This window comes from Neovison vison, chromosome 13 (genome assembly GCF_020171115.1).
Source record: "Neovison vison isolate M4711 chromosome 13, ASM_NN_V1, whole genome shotgun sequence".
Taxonomy (NCBI): Eukaryota; Metazoa; Chordata; class Mammalia; order Carnivora; family Mustelidae; genus Neogale; species Neogale vison.
In genome coordinates, this window is record NC_058103.1 from 46,196,729 (window position 1) to 46,217,235 (window position 20,507).

At 34.9% G+C, this 20,507-nt stretch overlaps 1 protein-coding gene across 8 annotated transcripts in view; it reads left to right on the plus strand.

The window, feature by feature from the left end:
* DDHD1 (DDHD domain containing 1) overlaps nucleotides 1-20,507 on the plus strand; it is an 83,640-nt gene that overhangs the window by 22,758 nt on the left and 40,375 nt on the right. For 3 of the 8 annotated variants that reach the window (XR_006381693.1, XM_044231097.1, XM_044231095.1), the window contains exons 2-6: nucleotides 8,948-9,121; nucleotides 9,749-9,769; nucleotides 16,204-16,305; nucleotides 18,205-18,333; nucleotides 19,617-19,764. Coding sequence is in view for 7 of the 8 variants with exons in the window: in XM_044231097.1 (XP_044087032.1) it covers nucleotides 8,948-9,121; nucleotides 9,749-9,769; nucleotides 16,204-16,305; nucleotides 18,205-18,333; nucleotides 19,617-19,764 (574 nt within the window). In the remaining variant the exon portion in view is untranslated. The remainder of the gene's footprint in view (nucleotides 1-8,947; nucleotides 9,122-9,748; nucleotides 9,770-16,203; nucleotides 16,306-18,204; nucleotides 18,334-19,616; nucleotides 19,765-20,507) is intronic. The other 5 variants (XM_044231100.1, XM_044231098.1, XM_044231099.1 and 2 more) reach the window with 3 other exon arrangements.

The following is a 20,507-nucleotide window of genomic DNA, read 5'->3' on the forward strand; positions in this document are numbered from 1 at the left end:
TTACAAACTACATAATTTAGGAACAACCAAATGAGAAGATTCTTAGGGCAAGTCATGTGGGAAAAGGGGAAGGGAGTTTCTATGCTCTCTCTTAGTGCTCCATTCTTACTACAGTTCTACATGTTCACCAATCCAGAAGCTCTCCAGACTCTATCCATTTGGGTTTTTAGGTTTACTTTTTACATGGGTATGGCTGATTAAATCAGTGGCCATTGGTGATGGATTCAACCTTCAGCCCCTCTCCTCTCAAAGGAGGTGAGGAAGTGAGACTGAACATTCCAACCCTCTAATTACATGGTTGGTTCCTCTAGTGACCAGCCCCTATCCTTAGATGAGCTAGAAGTGGTCCAAAATTCACCTTGTTATCATAATAAAAGATAGCTTTATCTTTCTCATCTCTTAAGAAATAACAAGGGTTTTAGGAGTGCCGTACCAGAAACAAGGACAGAGACCAAATATGTCTTTATTATTGTTAAAAAAACAAAATTCAGCAGACTAAATTTTGAAGATATAACTGGTTTTATTAAGCAGTTCATGAATCAGACAGCATCCCAGGAGTTGTGCTGAGTGGAAGGTTCTATAGGAAGGAGAGTGGGTCAAGAAATTAAGCAAAGAATTGTTTCAGGCATAGGCATCTTCCCTTAGGGGAAAGGGCAGAGGGTCTTACGAGGTAGGTGGATTACCTCATCTTCCTTTGGGGGATGGAATAGACCCAAGTGATAGATTATATTTGTTTTCTGATGAGGAAATTTCTGACAAGTTAAGACTATATTTCTAGGGGAAAGATTGGAACTTCAGTTTAATTAGGTATTAAGCATCAGTTTGGTGACTTGGTCTGGTGTAAGTGACTCTGTCTTTGGCTTGTGGGTTTCTTTTTTTAACATTACAAATCACAATTTTATAGTAGGTGACTTGAGATCTTCAGGAGCTCAAGACATATAGGTGGCAGTAAAGAAAGAGGTAAAGATAAAAGAACTCTATCACCAGTAATTTGCAGTATTCTTTTACTAAAATTTTTACTAAAATTCAGCCACATGATGGAACCTAGCTGCACAAGAAGACTAGAAAATCTTTTAACTGCATACTGCTGCCCTGAATAAATTAGTATTCTGTTATAAGGAATAGGGAGAGAGTAGATATAGTGTGGGCATCTTGGAGTTTCTTCCAAAATATGTTGATCTTTACTTTTCCTGAATGTATTAGAGTTCTGCAGAGATGAAGAATGATAAAGATTTGGCTCATATAATTAGGGAGGGAGGCTGGCTAGTTGGCAGAGCCAGTGTCTCTGTTCAAAGGCCATCAAGAGGGAAAGCTTAATGTTCCAGTTTAAAGGCCAACAGACAGAATTCCCTCTTATATGAGGGAGGGTCCGCTTTTTGTTTATTCAGGCCTTCAACTAATTGGATGAGGCCCACCCACATTATGGAGGGCAATCTGCTTTACTCAGTCTATTAATATACATGTTTATCTATCTAAAAACACACAAACCCCCAGAATGTTTGACCAAATATCCAGGTACCCTGTGGCCCATTTAACTTGATACATATAAGATTAACCATCATTATATTCATCATTAACTGAATATAAAACTAAAACATTTATATTATAAAAACACCAAACAATTTGACATTTATTATGTAGAAATAAAAATTTCCTTATAGTTCTATCTCCCAGAAATATCTGTTAATAACAGCTTAGTGTATTTTTCTCCACTTATTTGTAGTATAGATACTAATGTATCTATCTTACAGAAACAGGATTACATTACTTATATATATCTCTATGATTTAATTTTTAAATTTTTATTGTAGACCTTATTCCATGTCATTAAATGTAGACCTACTTTTTCTGAACATTATTTCACTATGGCTATATTATCCATTCATTCATATTTTTATTTACTTAATGAATATTTTTCATACCTACTGTGTGCCAAGAAACATTTGTATGTCTGGCCCTCTGTTGGTAGAAATTTGGGTCATTTTGTTTGTTTTTATTCTTTTGTTTTCATTTATAACAATATTGAGGTAAACATCTTTATCTTCAGACATTTTTGCAAGAGTTTATTCTATAAAGCATATTTCTAGAATTGCTGTGTAAGAAGATACCCATGTTTTAGGTTTTAAAAGGTGCTGCTAGCCCAGAGTTTGTCTCAGCACTTGTTGACATTTTGGGCAGATGACTTATTGTTTCTGGGCATGGTGGTGTGAGGTCAGGGGAACTGTTCTGTGCAAGATGTTTAACATCATCTTTGGCCTAGATACTAGCAACACTGTCCCACCCCCAAGCTGTGACAATCAAAAATGTCTTCAAACATTGCCAAATGTGAGGATGCCTGGGTGGCTCAGTCAGTTAAGCATCTGCCTTCAGCTTAGGTCATGATCCCAGGGTCATGGGATCAAGTAATGCATCAGGCTTCTTGCTCAGCAGGGAGCCTGCTTCTCCCTAGCCTGCTTCTCCCTGTGCCTGTCACTCCTCTGCTTGTGCTCTCTCTCTTTCTCTGACAAATAAATAAAATCTTTAAACATCAACAACAAAACAAAACATTGCCGGATGTCTCCTGGTGGAGAGATTGTCCCAGGTTGAAAACTAGTACACTAGCCCTTCTCTCTTTTCCTGTTCCTGAGCAATACTGACAGCTGGGCTTAGGAGGTCAGAGCCCAAGCTGAGTCAAGAGATGTCCACATGAGAGGCAGCCCAGCATGGGATATTGGAGACCAACTGGATGGGGTGAGGAGGGTAGCCACAAGGGATCATGGCTTATTGTGGGAAATCAGAGCATAAGCCAGATTAGGAGGGCTTCCAGCCATGAGGGCAGCCTGGCATGGGGTATTCTGAGCCTCAGGCAGGGTGAAAGTATGTCCATATTAGAGAGGCAGGAATAGTCCTCTCTAGCTCAAAACTGAGAGTGCTTCATTTATATGGCTAAAGGCCCATTTAGGGGAGTTTCCTTACATTAGAGCTTGCTCCCTATGGAGATCCATTAACGAATTGATGATTTAATATCTTTTAAAGCATATAATTACGGATTTTTTGGCAAATGTCTCTATGCTATTTGGAATTATTTTAATAGTAGAAGATGATAGCCTCAGAACATAGGTCACAGCTATGTAATGCCAACTTGCTATCACTTGGCAGGTACTTGAACCATGCAAATAATGCCATCTTTGTGGCTGACTCTCAGTAACATAATGCTGAGCCAAAAAAAAGTCATAGAAGAATACATACTACATGATTGTACTATATGAACTACCAAAAAGCAAAAATAATCTGTGGTGCTAGAGGTAAAAATTATGTTTACCGTTGATAAGGGGTAGCACCTGGAAGGAGATGCATGAGGGGGCTTCTGAAATGTTAATAATGTTTTCTTTCTTGATCTGAGTGTCACTAACTTGTAAAAAGCCATTGAGCTGTATGCATAAGATCAGCACACCTTTCTGTATGTGTGTCATTCTTCAACAGAATGTCCACACACACACCGCCCCCCAAAATAACCTGTTCTTTTACTCTGGGAAAATGTCAGACTCTTTCCTCTGAATCACATAATTATCAGAAAATATAATGTTAATGGCTGACCACGGTATAGACCAACTAAAGAGGTTGGCAAGTACCACTCAAACTGAGGAAAGCCCAATTGGGAGTAATAATAAAAGTGCTCAGTCTACCATATTTGCCAGGTGATAGGATAAGCTGAATGAAGTATGTCTTGTTCAGCAACATTCAACATACTTTTATTGAAATCCTACTTTATCATAGGTGCTCTTCTCTTTTAGGTTTTGGAGGCTCCTAAGACATAGTACCTACATCCAAGTATCCAATGTAAGTGAGGAAGACTAAGTAACATAAACACTGACAGATGTGCAGAGTTTATTCAGTGAAATCACAGAGAAGGGCAGGTCACCAAAGGATTCCTGAAGGAGAGAAGGATGAAAGTTAGCTAAATGAAGAATATGGGGAAGAGAATCCAGGTAGAAAGAACAGCACATGCCTGATACAGAAAATACAACTCAACATCACACATTCAAAAAACTGTCCTTGTTGACATGGACAGCACAGCGACCATCAGCATTATCTCACGTATCATCCAGAGCCTGATTCATGGTAGACATTCAGATATTATGTAGGTGAATAAGTACCTAACACAGCATCAGTTATGTGAAGAGGTAGTCAAAGAAAGATCATGAGCTTATAATTAATTCTAAGAAGCTCAGAGTTCATTTAGTAGGGAGTGAGGAGCCATTAAAGAATTTGAAGTATTAGAATAACATGATTTGTGGTATTTTACAAAGGTTCTCTGGAAACTCTGTAAAAGAAGGATTGAATCTTTCTCTAAAAAGAAGAGAGTAAGTTAGGGGGATTCGTGTATGTGTGTGCATAAACACATCTACTTACACAGCTGTGTGAGCAGGCATTTGATGAGAGTTGAAGCTAGGGATACTACATTTAGAAAAAAAGTTCCTGAAATAAACAGGTAGAAATGATAAGAGTGTGACCTTAGACTGTAGACCCAATGAGTATGGGATGAATTTGAAGGTGATTTAGGAGATATATAAAGACTGATTAATGTCTGGTTATGAGAAGCACTAGAGGAGGAGGCATCTTGGGTGACTGGTTCAATGCTGTCAGCACACCATTTGCTGTGACAGAATAAAAGTCGAGTAACAGGTTTGTGTTCCGTTTTGTTTTCCAGGAATCTAGTATGTTCCATGGCTACTTGGGATTCTTGTCATTGTGATGTATCTGCTAGGAGACATTTAGTTAGCAGTTGAATATTTGGACAAGATAGAGGACTGAACCGGAAAGATGATATTTGATAGCTTACTGGTGGGATTTGAAGCTTGGGTAAAACTCCAAAAACATCTATCAGTAGAGTATTTGTTTAGATTTATTAGGCTAAAGAGAGGAAAAGAGTTCAAAGTACAGATGTTTGCTATAAATTTGTTGTACTGTTTCACTCTGGTTTTTATGGGGAGGCATGGTCGGCTCTGGTTTGTAAGTCTCATAATAGACTGTCAGTATAAAATCTCCCAAATTGCTTGTTTTCAAATTACCAACACAGCTAAACAGTCTGTATTTCTTGGGGAGAAGGCTAAAAAGGGATTTTTCTTTCTTAGAAGGTTGTGTTGTAGAGTAGAAGCCTAGATGAACATTGGAGTCAAAGTTCGGCAGGAATCCTGCTTCTCATATTATTTAGCTATGTGCCTTTGGGCAAGTTATTTAGTTTCACTGAGACTTAACCTATTTATTTGTAAAGGTGCAGTAACTATAGCTACCTTTTAAGATTATTATATATTTTCTTTTCTCTTACTGCTTTTAAAATTCTCTTTTATCATTCTACTTTGCCATTTTAATTACTATGTGTCTTGGTGTGGACCTCCTTGGGTTGATTTTGTTGGGGGTTTTCTGTACTTCCTATATCTGAGTTTCTGTTTCCTTCCCCCAGATTCAAGAAGTTTTCCACTATTATTTCTTCAAATACATTCTTTGTCCCTTTTCTCTATCTTATCCTTCTGGGATCCCTATATTTGAATGTTATTACACTTAATAGTATTATTGAGGATCCTTAATCTATTTTTATTTTTTCTTTTTCTTTTTTCTTTCTCCTGTTCAGCTTGATTGTTTTTCATTACTCTGTCCTCCAGATTGCCAATCCATTGTTCTTCCCTTTAATGTACTGTTTATTCCCTCTAGTGTATTTTTTATTTCAATTATTGAGTTCATCTCTGACTCTTTCTATGTTTTCTCTTTGCTGTTGTTCTCGACTCTTTTTTGGAGTCCATTGACTATCTTTATGACCATTACTTAAAATTCTCTAGCAGGCATATTACTTATCTCCATTTCATTTAGCTCTCTTGTTGTGTTTTGTCCTATTCTTTATTTGGGACATCTATAATGTCTTATTCTTTATTCCTGTCTCCTCATTTTGTCTCTCTGTTTCTGTGTGTTAGATAAATCAGCTACATCTTCTGCTCCTGACAGTAGTGGCCTTAAGATGAAGATTCCTATAGTGCCCAGCAGTGCAGAGTCCCCTGTTCACCAGAACCTAGCACTTCAGGTGTCTCCTTTGTGTGTTGTGTGTACCCTACTATTGTGGTGAGCCACATTGCATTTAGTCCAGTCATCTACAGTTACTCCATTTGCCTGTTGCAGGCAGGGTTAGGCCCTTGTGTTGTTAATGGGCCAATCTGGGGCTGCCTTGACCTTGAGTGGAGTCAGACCAGGATTTTGTCAGAGATGCAGTATCACTGAATTGCTGGGTATTTTCTCTTTGTTGTCCCCCGAGAAGCTTTTGTTAGTAGGTGGGACCTGCAGCCAGACCACACATCTGGCCTCTGTCTACTGCTGGTGCTACAGTGCGACTGGTGTGTGTGTGTGGTTGTCTTCCCCTCTCCCCGGGGCAGCGGTTACTTTGGAGCAGTTGTAGCCTCTGTTGGGGCTACTTGCACACTGCCACACTTGTTGCACTGCTTTGGATGGACTCCTGCTGAGGGCTTGTTGGAAGAGGAGGTCCACAGGAAAGAGCTCTGTTAACAAGGTAGGTGGAGAGAGTTCCCAGTGGTTTTCCCAGATGTCTTTGTATCTAGGCTGGGGAGATGGGGAGGCAAATGGCACCCTCCAGCTCCTTTGTTCTTGGAGAAGACTCCTAAAAATCCCTCTCTCTCCAGCATACGTTCTGAGATTCATAAATGAATCTTCCCCAAGTGTTTTTCAAACTGCTGTTTCTAATCTGTATCTCAGTGGGGCTTTTTCTAATACTCTCTTTTCAGCCAGGGACTCACATTCTCTCCCTCTCTGGCTCTTCCAGAGCCAGGCCCACTAATTTTTTAAGGTTCCAGTTTTTAATCCCCACTGATTGTAAGAACTTGAGATGTTAGGACCCTGTGGTTTTCAAAGCTGCACAATAGGACGATCCTCTTCCCAGTGCAGGTTCCCCACGCCTGGTGAGGTGTCTGCTCCTCTGTCTTTCTGTGCCTACAGCATCACTTCCTCCTGTGGACAGTCTCCCAGTCAGTTTGGTTCCCAACCAAGTCTCTACCCTTCCTACCCTCTTCGATGTGACCTCATGTCTACATTTAGCTGTGGAGAGTCTCCAGATTGTTTTCTGGGTTATTTACACTGATGTGGTTGTTACCTAGTTGTATCCTTGGGATGAGGTGAGCTTAGGATCCTCGTACTCCACCATCATCCCCAGAAGTTTCAGGAAACTATTAAATACTCCAGCCAAATAAAAAATTCCTCAAACTTGTGGACATACTAATAGGGGCATTGACATAAGAGGAATTGATAAAAGGAAGGAAAACAAACAAAGTAATGGAAAAAATGCAGAAAGAAATAAAAAGCTTGAGAAACTGTGAAATTCCATATAGAAAAAGGAAGATCCAACATATCTACAATAAGAGTCCCTGAAGGGGAGAAATCACTGGAGCAGAACTAATGACTAAACCATAATCCAAGGGAACTTTTCAGAAACAAGAGAAAAATTGAAATCTATGTATTAAAAGGGCCCACCAAGATTGATTGATCCAGAACAAAGAACTCTGAGTCAGAAACTATTAGACTTTAAAGGCAATTTTTTTTCTATCATCTGGGGTAGAGTGAGCAGGGGATCACTTTACTTAAAAATTAAAAAAAAAAAATTAGACTTATATCAGACTTCTCAAGAATAATATAGCAAGGAAAGCTAGAATAACATTTTGAACAACTCAAGGAAACAAAATTTAGGCTTAAGATGTATCTGTAGTTCTTTTTGTTCACAGGATATATCCTAATACATATATGTAAAAATCACTGTTTTAAACCCAGTTGAAATAATTTTTCTGTATATGATTAAACCACCAAATCTCTACATAATTAAGTTCATTTGTTTTATTTTGCTTTTTATTTTTAGGTTTGTTATTTCCATTTTATTTTTACTTTATTTTTTACAAATCTTAAAGGATTCAAAATAACATAACTAACAGTTGTGGTTTATTTTTTAAAAATAAATAAATAGGGGTGCCTTGGTGGCTTAGTTGGTTAAGTGTCCAACTCTTGATCTCAGATCTCAGATCTGAGACCTGAGTTCAAGTCCTGCATTGGCCTCCACACTGGGCATGGAAGGAAAGGAAGAAAGGGAAGGGGGGGGAGGTTTGGAAGGAAGGAAAGTATTAGGTTTATAGAAACAGCATTTAAATCTTTATTTTTTAATTAATTTATTGTTTTAAAGATTTTACTTATTTATTTGACAGAGACCTAGCAAGAGAGGGAACATAAGCAGGGGGAGTGGGAAAGGGAGAAGCAGTCTTCCCGCAGAGCAGAGAGCCTGATGTGGGGCTCAATCCCAGGACTCTGGGATCATGACCTGAGCTAAAGGCAGACACTTAAGGGCTGAGCCATCCAGGTGCTCCTAGGAACAGTATTTAATCAAAGGAATGTTTACAGTTATTTAAGAAAACTTTCTACTCAATTTTTTTCTAAAATGGGTAAGGAATTTACTATAATTAAATATATCAGCTATTCCTATATTCTAACTGGGAATCTATAACCTTCAAGGCAACTCTAAAAAGTAGAACACACTACTACCACACACTCTAGTTCTGAAATACTTCTGGGAACGTATATCAGTATTTTCTTAAACATTGGAACTATTACCAGCATCTTGCATGCACTTGTCTTAACCCCATCATCTACTAATTTGGGTTACTCGGGGCCTCAGTTATAAGGATAACAGCTCATCTACCTTTCTAATGCCAAAATAATTTTTGTATAATATCCATTATAAATAAAATGATATACTGTAAAAAAATATGAACTGTGCCTTAAAATCTAAAATTTAAAACTAAGTGAGCCTGCTGAGCCATGGAAGTTTTTGTCACAGTAGTAACAAAATATAAAAATTATAGTTACTATGTCTCTCTCTGGGACCCTTGGATCCTAAAATGTATAATTCTGTGTTTTCTCTTTTCAGAGGCAGATAAAATACCAGTAATGCGTGGACAGTGGTTTATTGATGGTACTTGGCAGCCTCTAGAAGAAAAAGAAAGTAATTTAATTGAGCAAGAACATCTCAGCTGTTTTAGAGGTCAGCAGATGCAGGAAAATTTTGATATTGAAGTGTCAAAATCCATAGATGGAAAAGATGGTAAGACCAATTAATACAATTAATATGTTGTAAACCAAGTAAGTTCTTGATAAAGTTTAGAGTAGTTCTTAATTTTGCATGGTAATTCATGAGTGTTAAAATTTATAAAGTTCCAGATTTAAACATTTGATTATTTTAGAATTTAATACTGCTATGAATTTCAAATTGTTTTTATTTTACTTAATATATGTGTTCATTGGCATGACACTAACATGACTTACTATTGTACAAATTGTTAAAGGTTCTGTGAATTAGTCCTTTTCAGTAGTTTGTAATTACCAATAAAAATTGAATCTACAAAAAAATCTGTCATTATATCAAAAGGGCAGTTTTATTAATATTTTAATGTCAGTTCTTTTCCTGAAGTTTAAAAAAAAAAAACAAAAGACCTTAATTTCCTTTGAATGAGTACCTTTAGGTTGTTTCCATATTGATAACCACATCAACTTTTACTTTGAAGCAGTCTCCTCTATATATTCCCTTACTCAGCATTTACATTTGTTTGCAATACCTTAAAATATTTATATCATAGCCAAGATGGCCATGTTTCATTATGTGTCTGATCTTGAGTAAAATTCAAAATGTGTGGTAAAGTTAAAAATACTTCTATTGTTCCATTTACTGCAGGCAGTGGGATCAGCTATTCTGGTGAGTATAATATAGGTAGATTAGAATTTGTAGATTTCTCTAAATATTTTTTTCTAATAAGTATTTCTTCGTCTATACTTGCCTTTATTTGGGAGGTTTCTTGGCAAGCCCTGTTGAAACTAGCGAATTAAAATATGAGTTAAGTGGTTTTTTTTCCCCTTTCTCATAAAACATCTTGAAAGCAGAAAAACTCAATGTTGATCAAGTAATTCACAGAATGCAGCTTGAAAAAATTAAGTGGTTAGAAGTAAAAAAAAAAAAAAAGAAAGAAGAAAAAAAGATGGGATCTGGAGGGAGACAAACCATCAGAGACTTAATCTCACTAAATAAACTGAGGGTTCCTGGCAGGTGGGGTAGGGGAAGGATAGTTGGCTGGGGAGAGTATATGCTATGGTTAGTGCTGTGAAATGTGTAAGCCTGATGAGTCACAATCCTGTACCCCTGGGGCAAATAATACATTATATGTTAATTTTAAAAAAAGTAATTGTTCGGGACGCCTGGGTGGCGCAGTTGGTTAAACGACTGCCTCCGGCTCAGGGCGTGATCCTGGAGTCCCGGGATCGAGTCCCACATCAGGCTCCCAGCTCCATGGGGAGTCTGCTTCGCTCTCTGACCTTCTCCTCGCTCATTCTCTCTCTCACTGTCTCTCTCTCTCAAATAAATAAAATAAAATCTTAAAAAAAAAAAAAAAAGTAATTGTTCACATGACATAATGGCAAAACAGTAAGCTTTAAATTGGCTAACTTTTTTTCTTATTGTTAGTATCAAACATCCTAAGGTCTTCTTTCTCTTATTTTTTCTCTCTGAACACACACACACACACACACACACACACACACACACATCACAAGCAAGGAAACTATATAGCTTAGTTCACACCAAATTAATATATCTTCTGTGTCTAGTTGATTAAAAGTCTACATAACTGAGGAAATTTGTGGCTCATGATCACTACCAAAATAAGATTGCTACTGGAGAAGGCTGAATTCTAGATTTCTTTCTATTAATTCTCCTTCAGTCCTCCCTCAGAAATGGGAGTTCACCTTAACAAACCCAGTTTAGCCACCTGAATTCATTACTATTAGTAGGGGGAAAAAATCCCAAGAGCTTGGAGGAGAAAAAGGATGAGTATAAAAAATAAGAATCTAAGTAGATTATTTCCCTTTCTTGTACTGTATTCAAAACATTCTTTTTCCTCTTACTAATTTATTCAGTAGAAGTTAGTCACCAGCTGTTTCATCTCTAGATCCATCTATTTGGAATCTTATTTTTATTTCAATGAAAATTAGAATCTGGTGTGTCTTTTTTACTTCTACTGCTTGTCAAAATGTTAAGGATAGCAGGTTATTTCCATTTTCTTCACAGTACCCTAATTTTAATGTACCAGTCATTTAAAGAAGTCTAATAAAGAACATGGTATCTTTGTGTGAGTAGACTTTTAGTATGCCTAGAGTGTCTGTGTTGATTCTAGAGTATCAATTTAGGATATTATAGTAATATTTTTTGCTAGCTTTAAGGATATACTTTGGTAAAATTCTCATTAGTAGCAACAAAATTTTTAAACTGTTAGAACATTTTTGCCTTGTCATCTTTCAAAATGATGGTTCTTTAAGGTTCATTAGAAGAAAAATTGGTTTTTTAAAATACACTGTGGCATATAAGTAAAGCTTCAGCATATTTTGTTATTAACAACGATTTTAAGTTCAATGTGGTATATATACTGTTGTCATAAATTCACAGCCATTTTAGTTTTTATTCAGCTTTATGTAAAACATACATTTCTGTGTTAAGATGTGATATTTGACTTTGAAGATTATGGGAAATTTTGTAGTGTACTTGAAAATTATCACTGGTCTTAAGAATATTTGCTGTCTAAAAAGCCACCATTGTTAAAAAAAAATCAAATTTACCATATTTACAAAGATAAAAACATAATCTTTTATTTTGCTTCTTACTTCCAAGCTTCTAAAATTTCATATCTCATTAATTCATTAGGGTAAAAATATCTTTTCCACCTAAATTTTCTCATGCACATGTGAGAAAGCCTTGACTCTTCATATTTTTAGGAGGTTTTCAATGTTTCCATGTGCAGATAGTACTGTGCTAGGCACTTTTGTGAAAGATACAGGGTTTTGAACATCATGAAGTTTTGGGAAAGACAAACCCAAAGATGAGAGTAGTTACAAAGAATTAAGTATAATATAACACAGTAAACAGTGAATACAGAATTAGATATTCTGCCAACAGAATTGGAATACAGAGAGTTGGAGATCACAGTGCCATGAAGTTTTTAAAATAAGGCTTTCTGGAAAAATCCCACTTAATAATTTAAAACATTTTAAAATAGTGTATCCAGGAACTCTTAAGTGCTCTGTGGAATTATTTTCCCTCTGGAATTTCTAAGAAACTAAACAGAGTTCTTGCCTTGAAGGACATTAAAATAATTCCTTTTCTTTCTGATCTTATCTGTGTTTTGGTTAGGGTAGCTAATGCCACAAATAAATTGGCTTTTTAAAATATTTTCTCTTTGTTAATTTTCCTACTAATCTCAAAATGAGCAGTGAATAGATTGAAAGTTTAGCATAACTTTTTTTAGCATACATAAAGATAACCCATAAAAATGTCATGACTTTTTGTGATTTAGATACTTTAAATTTTATTTTCTCATAGAGTTGCAATAAAAATTTATTCTCTTCCCACCCCACCCCAGCCTAACAAATGGAAGTCTAGAGTTTCACTGGAGGTGAATTCTACAAATAAAATCAGCACTTCAAATAAGTAATTTTGAAAATACCTGAATATAGTACCAGAGTAGTGTTTGACTCACTTTATTGATCCAAGCAATAATCAGTTTTAAAAAGATTAAAGTTTTTAAATGGGTTAGTCCTGTACTTCACCCCACCCAAAAAATGTATAACATCAATCCAGTCATGAGAAAACATCAGATAAACTTAAATTGAGGGACATTCTACAAAATAACTGATCAGAGCTCTTCAAATTGTTGAGGGGTCTAATTAACTAGATAAGAGGAACACTTTCAAAATGTATACCAATTTACTATGATGTACACATTAAATATCTTACACTATTGTCAATTGTACCTCAATAAAGATGATTTTTTTTTAAATGTCAAGGTTATGAAAGAAAAAAAGTCCAGTTGGGGCATTAAAATAAAATAGTGAAAAATATTTAATTAACCCAAAAGAAATCAGGAAGGAGAAGCAAGAAACCAAATTCAAATGGAACAGAGAGAAAATAAATGTGAAATGGTAGGCCTAAATTCACCCATGTTAATAATTACAGTAAATGTAAGTACTAATGCTCCAATTAAAAGGCAGAGATTAACAGATTAAGAATGTGAAATCTAACTATATGCTATCTGAGAGTCACACTATCAATATAAAGTCATAGAAAGGTTACTGTTCAAGATATTTTAGGATACTGTGACATCACAGGTGTTGGCATATCTTGAAGGACTTAAAACATTTAACAATTTGGCATGTAAAGTCTGTATTCCTGTCACTTTTGCTGGGTAAGGATATCCCAAATTCTGAATACAGAACTGCAAAAGTCAAAAAGGCAAGAGGAGTAGGGGAGCTAATCCTTTCTAACCAGCTTTTCTTTTCCTCCCTCTTTGGTGACTTAAGAGGATTCTCCTCTTCTAGCTTTTTAGTTATTACTTTTTATAAATTTACCTAACTTAATTTCTCTGAGCTCCAAGAAGGTTGCTGGGGGTTTTCTCATTACAGTTGTCATGTTTGAGATGTCAAAACTGTTTTCCCTAAAGTTGAGATTATCCAGGTTACCAGCTTTTAGAAAGGAAAAAGTCATTGAGTTGTTCTATTCTGGGAATTAGTATGTCATCAGCAACCCCCTTTTTTGATACTCTTTTGCTTTCAGAATTATATAATGAAGAAAATCCCTTTAAGAGGAGAAGAATTACTATGGAAATTTATTAGAAATGTTTTAATGCTTTAAATCTCCATTGCTATGTAAGGCTTTGGTATATAAAATAACATTTTAATTAAATGTTAGCATTTAATAAGTTAACATTTTGAGTTTATGCATATGTTTGCTAACATAAAAATTCCTGACTAAAATTCACATTTTAGGGGAAAACATTCATTAATGCTTTTTAGCACGTGAGTTTCATTTAATGGGGATCCCTGTTGGATTGATAGTAAATACTTTTTGTCTCTCTTGTGCTCACGGTAGTACCTCTAATTCTGTCCTTTGGGTTGAAAAAAATTAAGCTTTCTAACTATGCTGTGAGATATTGTGACAAATAGAGCAAGTGACTTTCAAGTGAAAATAAGAATTTGATTTGAGAGGAAGGTATAAAGAACCTTGCCTATTCAGTTAAGCACCTGCCTTCAGCTCAGGTCATGATCCCAAGGTCCTGGAATTAAGTCGCTCAGTGGGGAGCCTGCTTCTCCCTCTCTCTCTCTGCCTGCCACTCTGCCTATTTGTGCTCTCTATCTCTCCGTCAAATAAATAAATAAATAAAATCTTAAAAAAAAATAAACAAATATGCTTTCCTATTTTTAGTAAGTTGGGGTATTTGTCTTTTTTAATCCCTAAATCATACAGTTCCTTTTGAAAGAAAAGTCTTTCTTTTTTATATCTTGAGTAGCTTTCTGAAAGTGTTTGTATAATTTTGAAGTATAGTCAAAGGTCCATATGTATTTCAAGTGGATTTATAAATAATTGCTTATTTAAAATGTAAAGATATTTTATATTGGTTTATAACCAGCAATATTTAATAGGGAAAATGTTGATTTCAGGGTTATCTGCTGATTTGCCAAATATCAAGTCTATGTCTGGCTTTATGTTGGCTGTTCCATGCTTACCAAATGTCACAGCATACATTTTTACTAATGTCTTTTTTTTTATTATTTTAGTTTTCTTTTGATACAGATTTGGTTCATGTTAGTTTTACTAGTGGATATATAAAACCTAGATTTTGTTTCTTTGAATAGTAAAGTCTCAAATTTATGCCAATTTGATCTACTTTGATATTTAGCTTTTTCCTAATGAATTTTTTTGTTTAAAAATGTTTCCTGCAAGTGGTACCTCTACTCCTCAGTAACTAACCAGAAGGCACCTTTGAGAAGAAACTTTTTCAGTGAAGAAAATTGCTTCAGTTGTCATTTTCTACCTCTCTGTAACAATGAAATGTTTTTATAATCTTAATGTTACCGCCCAGCTTTTAAATTCTAGTTAGTCGCTATCTAATTACAGATAGTTGTAATTATTAAGTGCCTTGTGAACATTTCTCAGTTACCTTTATTGCACAAATCTTTGAATATGCTTCATCTATACATACAACAGATTTTTTAAATGTATTTAATACTGCTCAACAGGAATTAAATATATCCATATTTGAGCAGTACTTAACCTTTGAATATCACATTATTGTAGAAGGGACTGAGGATGAAAAAGCAAATGTTTTAGAACATAAATCTGAACTAAGTCATAAAGGTTCTGTGGTTCATTTCCTGAACTGTTAAGAAACTGCTTTATTTAAAAACCAAAAAGAAGAAGAAGAAGAGGAAAAGAAAAAAAAAACTTTTATAAGGTTCAATTTCAAGTGGATTTTTTAAAAATGCTTATTTAAAATGTAAAGAAATTTACTGATATGTAACTAGCAATGTTCAACAGGGAAAGTGTTGACTTCAAGGTTGTCTGCTGATTTGCCAAAAATCAAGTTTATGTCTGGCTTTATGTTGTCTGTTTCATGTTTAAAGATGTCACAGCATGCATTTTTACTAGTGACTTTTTTCATCATTTATTACTAACGTTCATTATTTTATCACTAACCAGTTAAAAAGCTTCCAATTTTATTTATTTTGGCAAAAGTTTCATTTTAAAATTCTTTTCACAGATTGAACAGAGTTGTGAAAAGAGTATTTTGTTTCTGTGGGAAGTTTCCATTATATACTTCAGTAATAGAAGGCATCTAGTGGAATGTATATTGTGATATTTTCTCAGGAAAACTGCATTAAATGTCTAAAATGTTACTTATTGCCTTCTTAATTTGGACACCAACTGTCAGCTAATTTGGTGAAAGTAAATAACCTTAGTATTGTGAAGATGGGTTTATATATCCCTTATGCATACAAAAATACCAGACCTATTTTTTATTCTATCTGTGTAAAGGCATTAAATATGGTGATCACATAGTTGTCTTTAACTGATAAATTTTAGGTATCATTTGCCTTTTTTTCTTTCAATAAAAGTAGAGCATCTATTTGATAAACATTATTAACCTAATGTTTTGCTTTACTTGTTTTTAATTAGAAGTTATATAAATAAAGCACTTAGAATAATGTTTGTCAAATACAACTCATCTTTTAAAGTTAATAAAACAAAAAGGCAAAATGGCAAACCTCATTTAAAATTTACTTTGAAGCTCAGTGTTTTTGCTTTCTTAGTTGTCTACCACCTCCCTCCCTTCTCCCTCCCTTCTCTGTTCAAATGGAGAGGATATAAGGAGAGTACAGATGCGGCAGGTCTTAAACGAAAGCGTTCTCAAGGTACAGTAATTGTAGTTTTATTTCTCCATGTAGTTATTTCTCCCTGGCTTATAGTATTCAGCATTTAAAGCATAGAAGTTTTTAGTTTTTTAGAAATGTGTCCATTGTGCTATTTTGCTTAGAGTTACCTAATTATAAGCAACATAAACATTTGTAAATAATGTGTGTAGTCCAGTAAAGGGATGTTCACCCAATACTAAGAGGTTTTACTTTAAGGCGGTTTGTGGATGATTTGAGAAGGAACAAAATTTTGTTGGCTTCAACACTATTCTCAATATCTTGGTCCTATAGTTTCAATGTTTTAAGCATATGTGACTCAAAACTATTTTAACAAAGATGTAGCTTAGAAACTTTAGATAAAAATGCTTTAATAAAATAGTGGTTTGGATCAGACATAGAAAAGTAAATAATTATTAAACTCTTGCAAAAGATTTTTCTAATTTACAAAAAGCTCTTTTATAAGAAAAGCTGAGTTTGTACATTGTTACGGGGTTTTTGGGGGTTTTTTTTGGATTGAACATTATTAATGTTTGTTACATTAATCACATCTAGGTCTGTATTCAATGTTAGTAAAATGCATCCTGACAGATAAGTGAAATATAAATTGGTTTTTCATAAATTTTTGAAATTACATTTATCACATAACTAAGAATAATTTCCCTGAAATGATTTACTTTTCTATGTGTTTTTAGTAGGGAATAGTTTTTCATAAAAATGACTTACGATCTTAGATCTTGATCACAGCTATATAACCTTTCATATTTAAACTTCAGGTTATTTTCAACTCATCTTCAAATCAGAGTAGTTAGACTCTGCTGGTAATCAGCTTTGTGGGAAGTCACTGAATCTCTTTGTACCTTTGGGTTGCTTAAAAAGGTTTTTTTGTTTTTTGTTTTTAAATAAATCAGGGATAGCAATTTTAAGGTGCTTAGTTTTCTGAAGATGGGTATGTGGATTTTTCTCACCTCTATACCAGAGATATAGAGAGGAAAGTTTAAAGCCTTCTGAATATAATTATCAAGTTACGAATGCATGAATATGTTATGACAGTTCTTAATCCACTGCTTCCACAAACATTACTGAATTTGTGACACATGTCAGGCACTGTGCTAGGACGCTGGTGCCAGTGGTACAAAATGTGGTACAAGACATTGTAGCTGCCACAGAGAACTTATTCCTTGAGCACAAAGGTTTGTTTATTTTTTTCCTTAGAGCTTATTTTCACCAGGTGTACCTTAGTTATAGAAATGCAATAACCATACTGATTTGAACATCATAGTAGAAAATATTTCTTCAATATTTTTTTGATAATCTTATTAAAACATGTTTCAGCTTTGGATTTCTGTTATGGTAAGCAGTACCCAGTGATAATTGGTTTTTATATCCATTTCAAAACTACCCTATATACTAATAAATTAGGTTGTTCTCATCCCAGTTAAAGATAATTGTTCTCCTCTAGTCTTGTTTTGTCTTGCACTGAGTGAAATTTTCACAGATCCAAAAATAAAATCTGTAGAAGAAAGGAAACTTGAGTTTCTGTGTCAAAGATATTGAGGACTTTCATGAAGGTATATATTATCCCTTAGACCTAAGAAATGAGCATATCACGTGGGAAAGCAGTTCTCTAATAATCACAACATATTGACTACGTGTTACACGTTAAAATTACGGTGGTTAAGCCAGTTATTCTGTGTCGTTGAAACAAGTTGATATTCCCTATAGCATGGTTTATCATTTATAAAATAAAGTCCCTATCCATTACTTGCTTCACATCAATATGTGTTTTCAGCAAAATAGTTTTTTATTAAACAGAGTTAAAATACTGATTCAAAAATCTGTGTATTATAATTCTTCACACAAATGAGCAACCTTAACATTAATTTTTCCTTTTTGCAACAGCTGTTCATAGTTTCAAGTTGAGTCGAAATCACGTGGACTGGCACAGTATGGATGAAGTGTATCTTTATAGTGATGCAACAACATCTAAAATTGCAAGGACAGTAACCCAAAAACTGGGATTTTCTAAAGGTAATTGTTAAATATTACTACAGTTTGTCAAAATTTTGAAAGAATCTCTTTCTCTTACATTCAAAATAGACTATTCATATTCTATTTTTAGTATATTTTAAAAATGCCTTAAATTTAGTGACAGTTACTGCCCCGTTAAGTGAAACTTTTATTAAGGCGATTGAGTTCACATGTATTCATCAGTGGTAATATATTTAGAATGATCTGACAAGATTAATAAATATCTTTTAGGGGCGCCTGGGTGGCTCAGTGCGTTAAGGCCTCTGCCTTCGGCTCAGGTCATGATTCCAGGGTCCTGAGATCAAGCCCTGCATCAGGCTCTCTGCTCAGCGGGGAGCCTGCTTTCTCCTCTCTCTCTCTGCCTGCCTTTCTGCCTACTTGTGATCTCTGTCAAATAAATAAATAAAAATCTTTTAAATAAATAAATACCTTTTATACTTCTAGAAACACAACAGCAATCAAACCTCAGGCAGTGATGTGAAAGTAAAACATGGCAATTGAAGGTGAAAACTAAAATTTTATGTTGGATTTAGTGAAATGGAAGTCATTGGTGATTTGGATAGATTGAGGGGGCAGAAGCCAGATTGGTGTGGGTTGAAGTCTAGGTAGGTGAAGAAATGGAGGCAGTGAGATGAGACAACTTTTTTAAGAAGTGTGACTAAAGGGAAGAAAAGAGGAAATGGTATCTGAGAAAGATGTAAGAGCATTACTAATACATTTTTCAGAAATTTTTGTTAAGTCTGATATTAATCTTTTTTGCTATTCCATCTTTTGTTGTGACTTCTTTGGTAACAGATGTGCTTGAATATCTTCTTTATGTTTACTAGTCATTTGTATTTGTTTTGTGAATTACTTTGTACCTTTTGCCCATTTTGCTATTTGAATGGTTGTCTTTTCACTTTTTGGTTAGTAAGCTCTCTTTTGTACCTTAGTAATTAACTAATTTTGCACATATATTGCAAAATTTTTCCCAGTTTGTCATTCACCTTTTACCTTTGCTTCATGGTATTTTTTTGATAGAGAACTTTTAAAAAAATTTTTTTGTGTTCTATCATTCCCTCCTTCCTTTTCTTTTTTCCTGTTGTTTCTGGCTTTGGCTTCGTGTCCAATTAAGCACTTTATATCTGAGCCAGTCAAGATACATCTTCTTACAAATTTCATCCCTTTCCAATCCAGTGAAATTTTTTCTTAATATTCCTTTTACTTTATTATTTCTTTCAATATATTGTCAAAATGCTATATCTGGAATAAATAGTAAACTTAGAATCACAATTTTTCTACAGCATCAAGTAGTGGGACCAGACTTCATAGAGGTTATGTAGAAGAAGCCACATTAGAAGACAAGCCATCACAGACAACCCATATTGTATTTGTTGTGCATGGCATTGGGCAGAAAATGGACCAAGGAAGAATTATCAAAAATACAGCCATGTGAGTTCTTTGATGAATACATTCTCCCTCTAGTCTAGAATCCAAACTTTTGTCTGGGGTATAACAGAGTGTAATCATTCCACCACCTGTTTCTTCAATGCGGGCTACTCTAATATCTCTTACTTTATGGATGGAATTTCTGGACCAAATTTTGAGAGTGATTGTGTCCACACGATGGTAATGACGATGATATTTGAATTCTTTTTCTTCCACAGTATGGAGAAAATGAAGGACAAGAAAGTGTTTTTAACTTACTAATTTACATTAAACTAAGGTTGAAAGAAAAGAAAAAGGCTGTTTTCAGTTTTTATCTTACTGTTTGAACTGCAAAAACTGAGAATAATTGTGAAGTTGCATAATTATGAAAAAACCTAAGAATCATTTAAATTGCCCATCAGCAGTTTTAGCTGGCCATTTAATTACTACCAGGGGAAACCAAACTTTAAATTTTACACAAACAACAGTGGATATTTTACCAACATGCCAGGTATATTATTTACCCCATTAATTTATTTATATTCATCTTTATTCTAAAAAGTCCAGCATGTTATGGGGGTGGAGGATGTTCGTGTGTGATGAAAAATGTTAAGGACTGTGTTGAAGAGAAATTTTAGGGTTAAAGATTCCACCACAGGAGCGCCTGGGTGGCTCAGTGGGTTAAGCCTCTGCCTTCAACTCAGGTCATGATCTCCCGCCTGCTGCTCTGCCTACTTGTGATCTGTCAGATAAATAAATAAAATCTT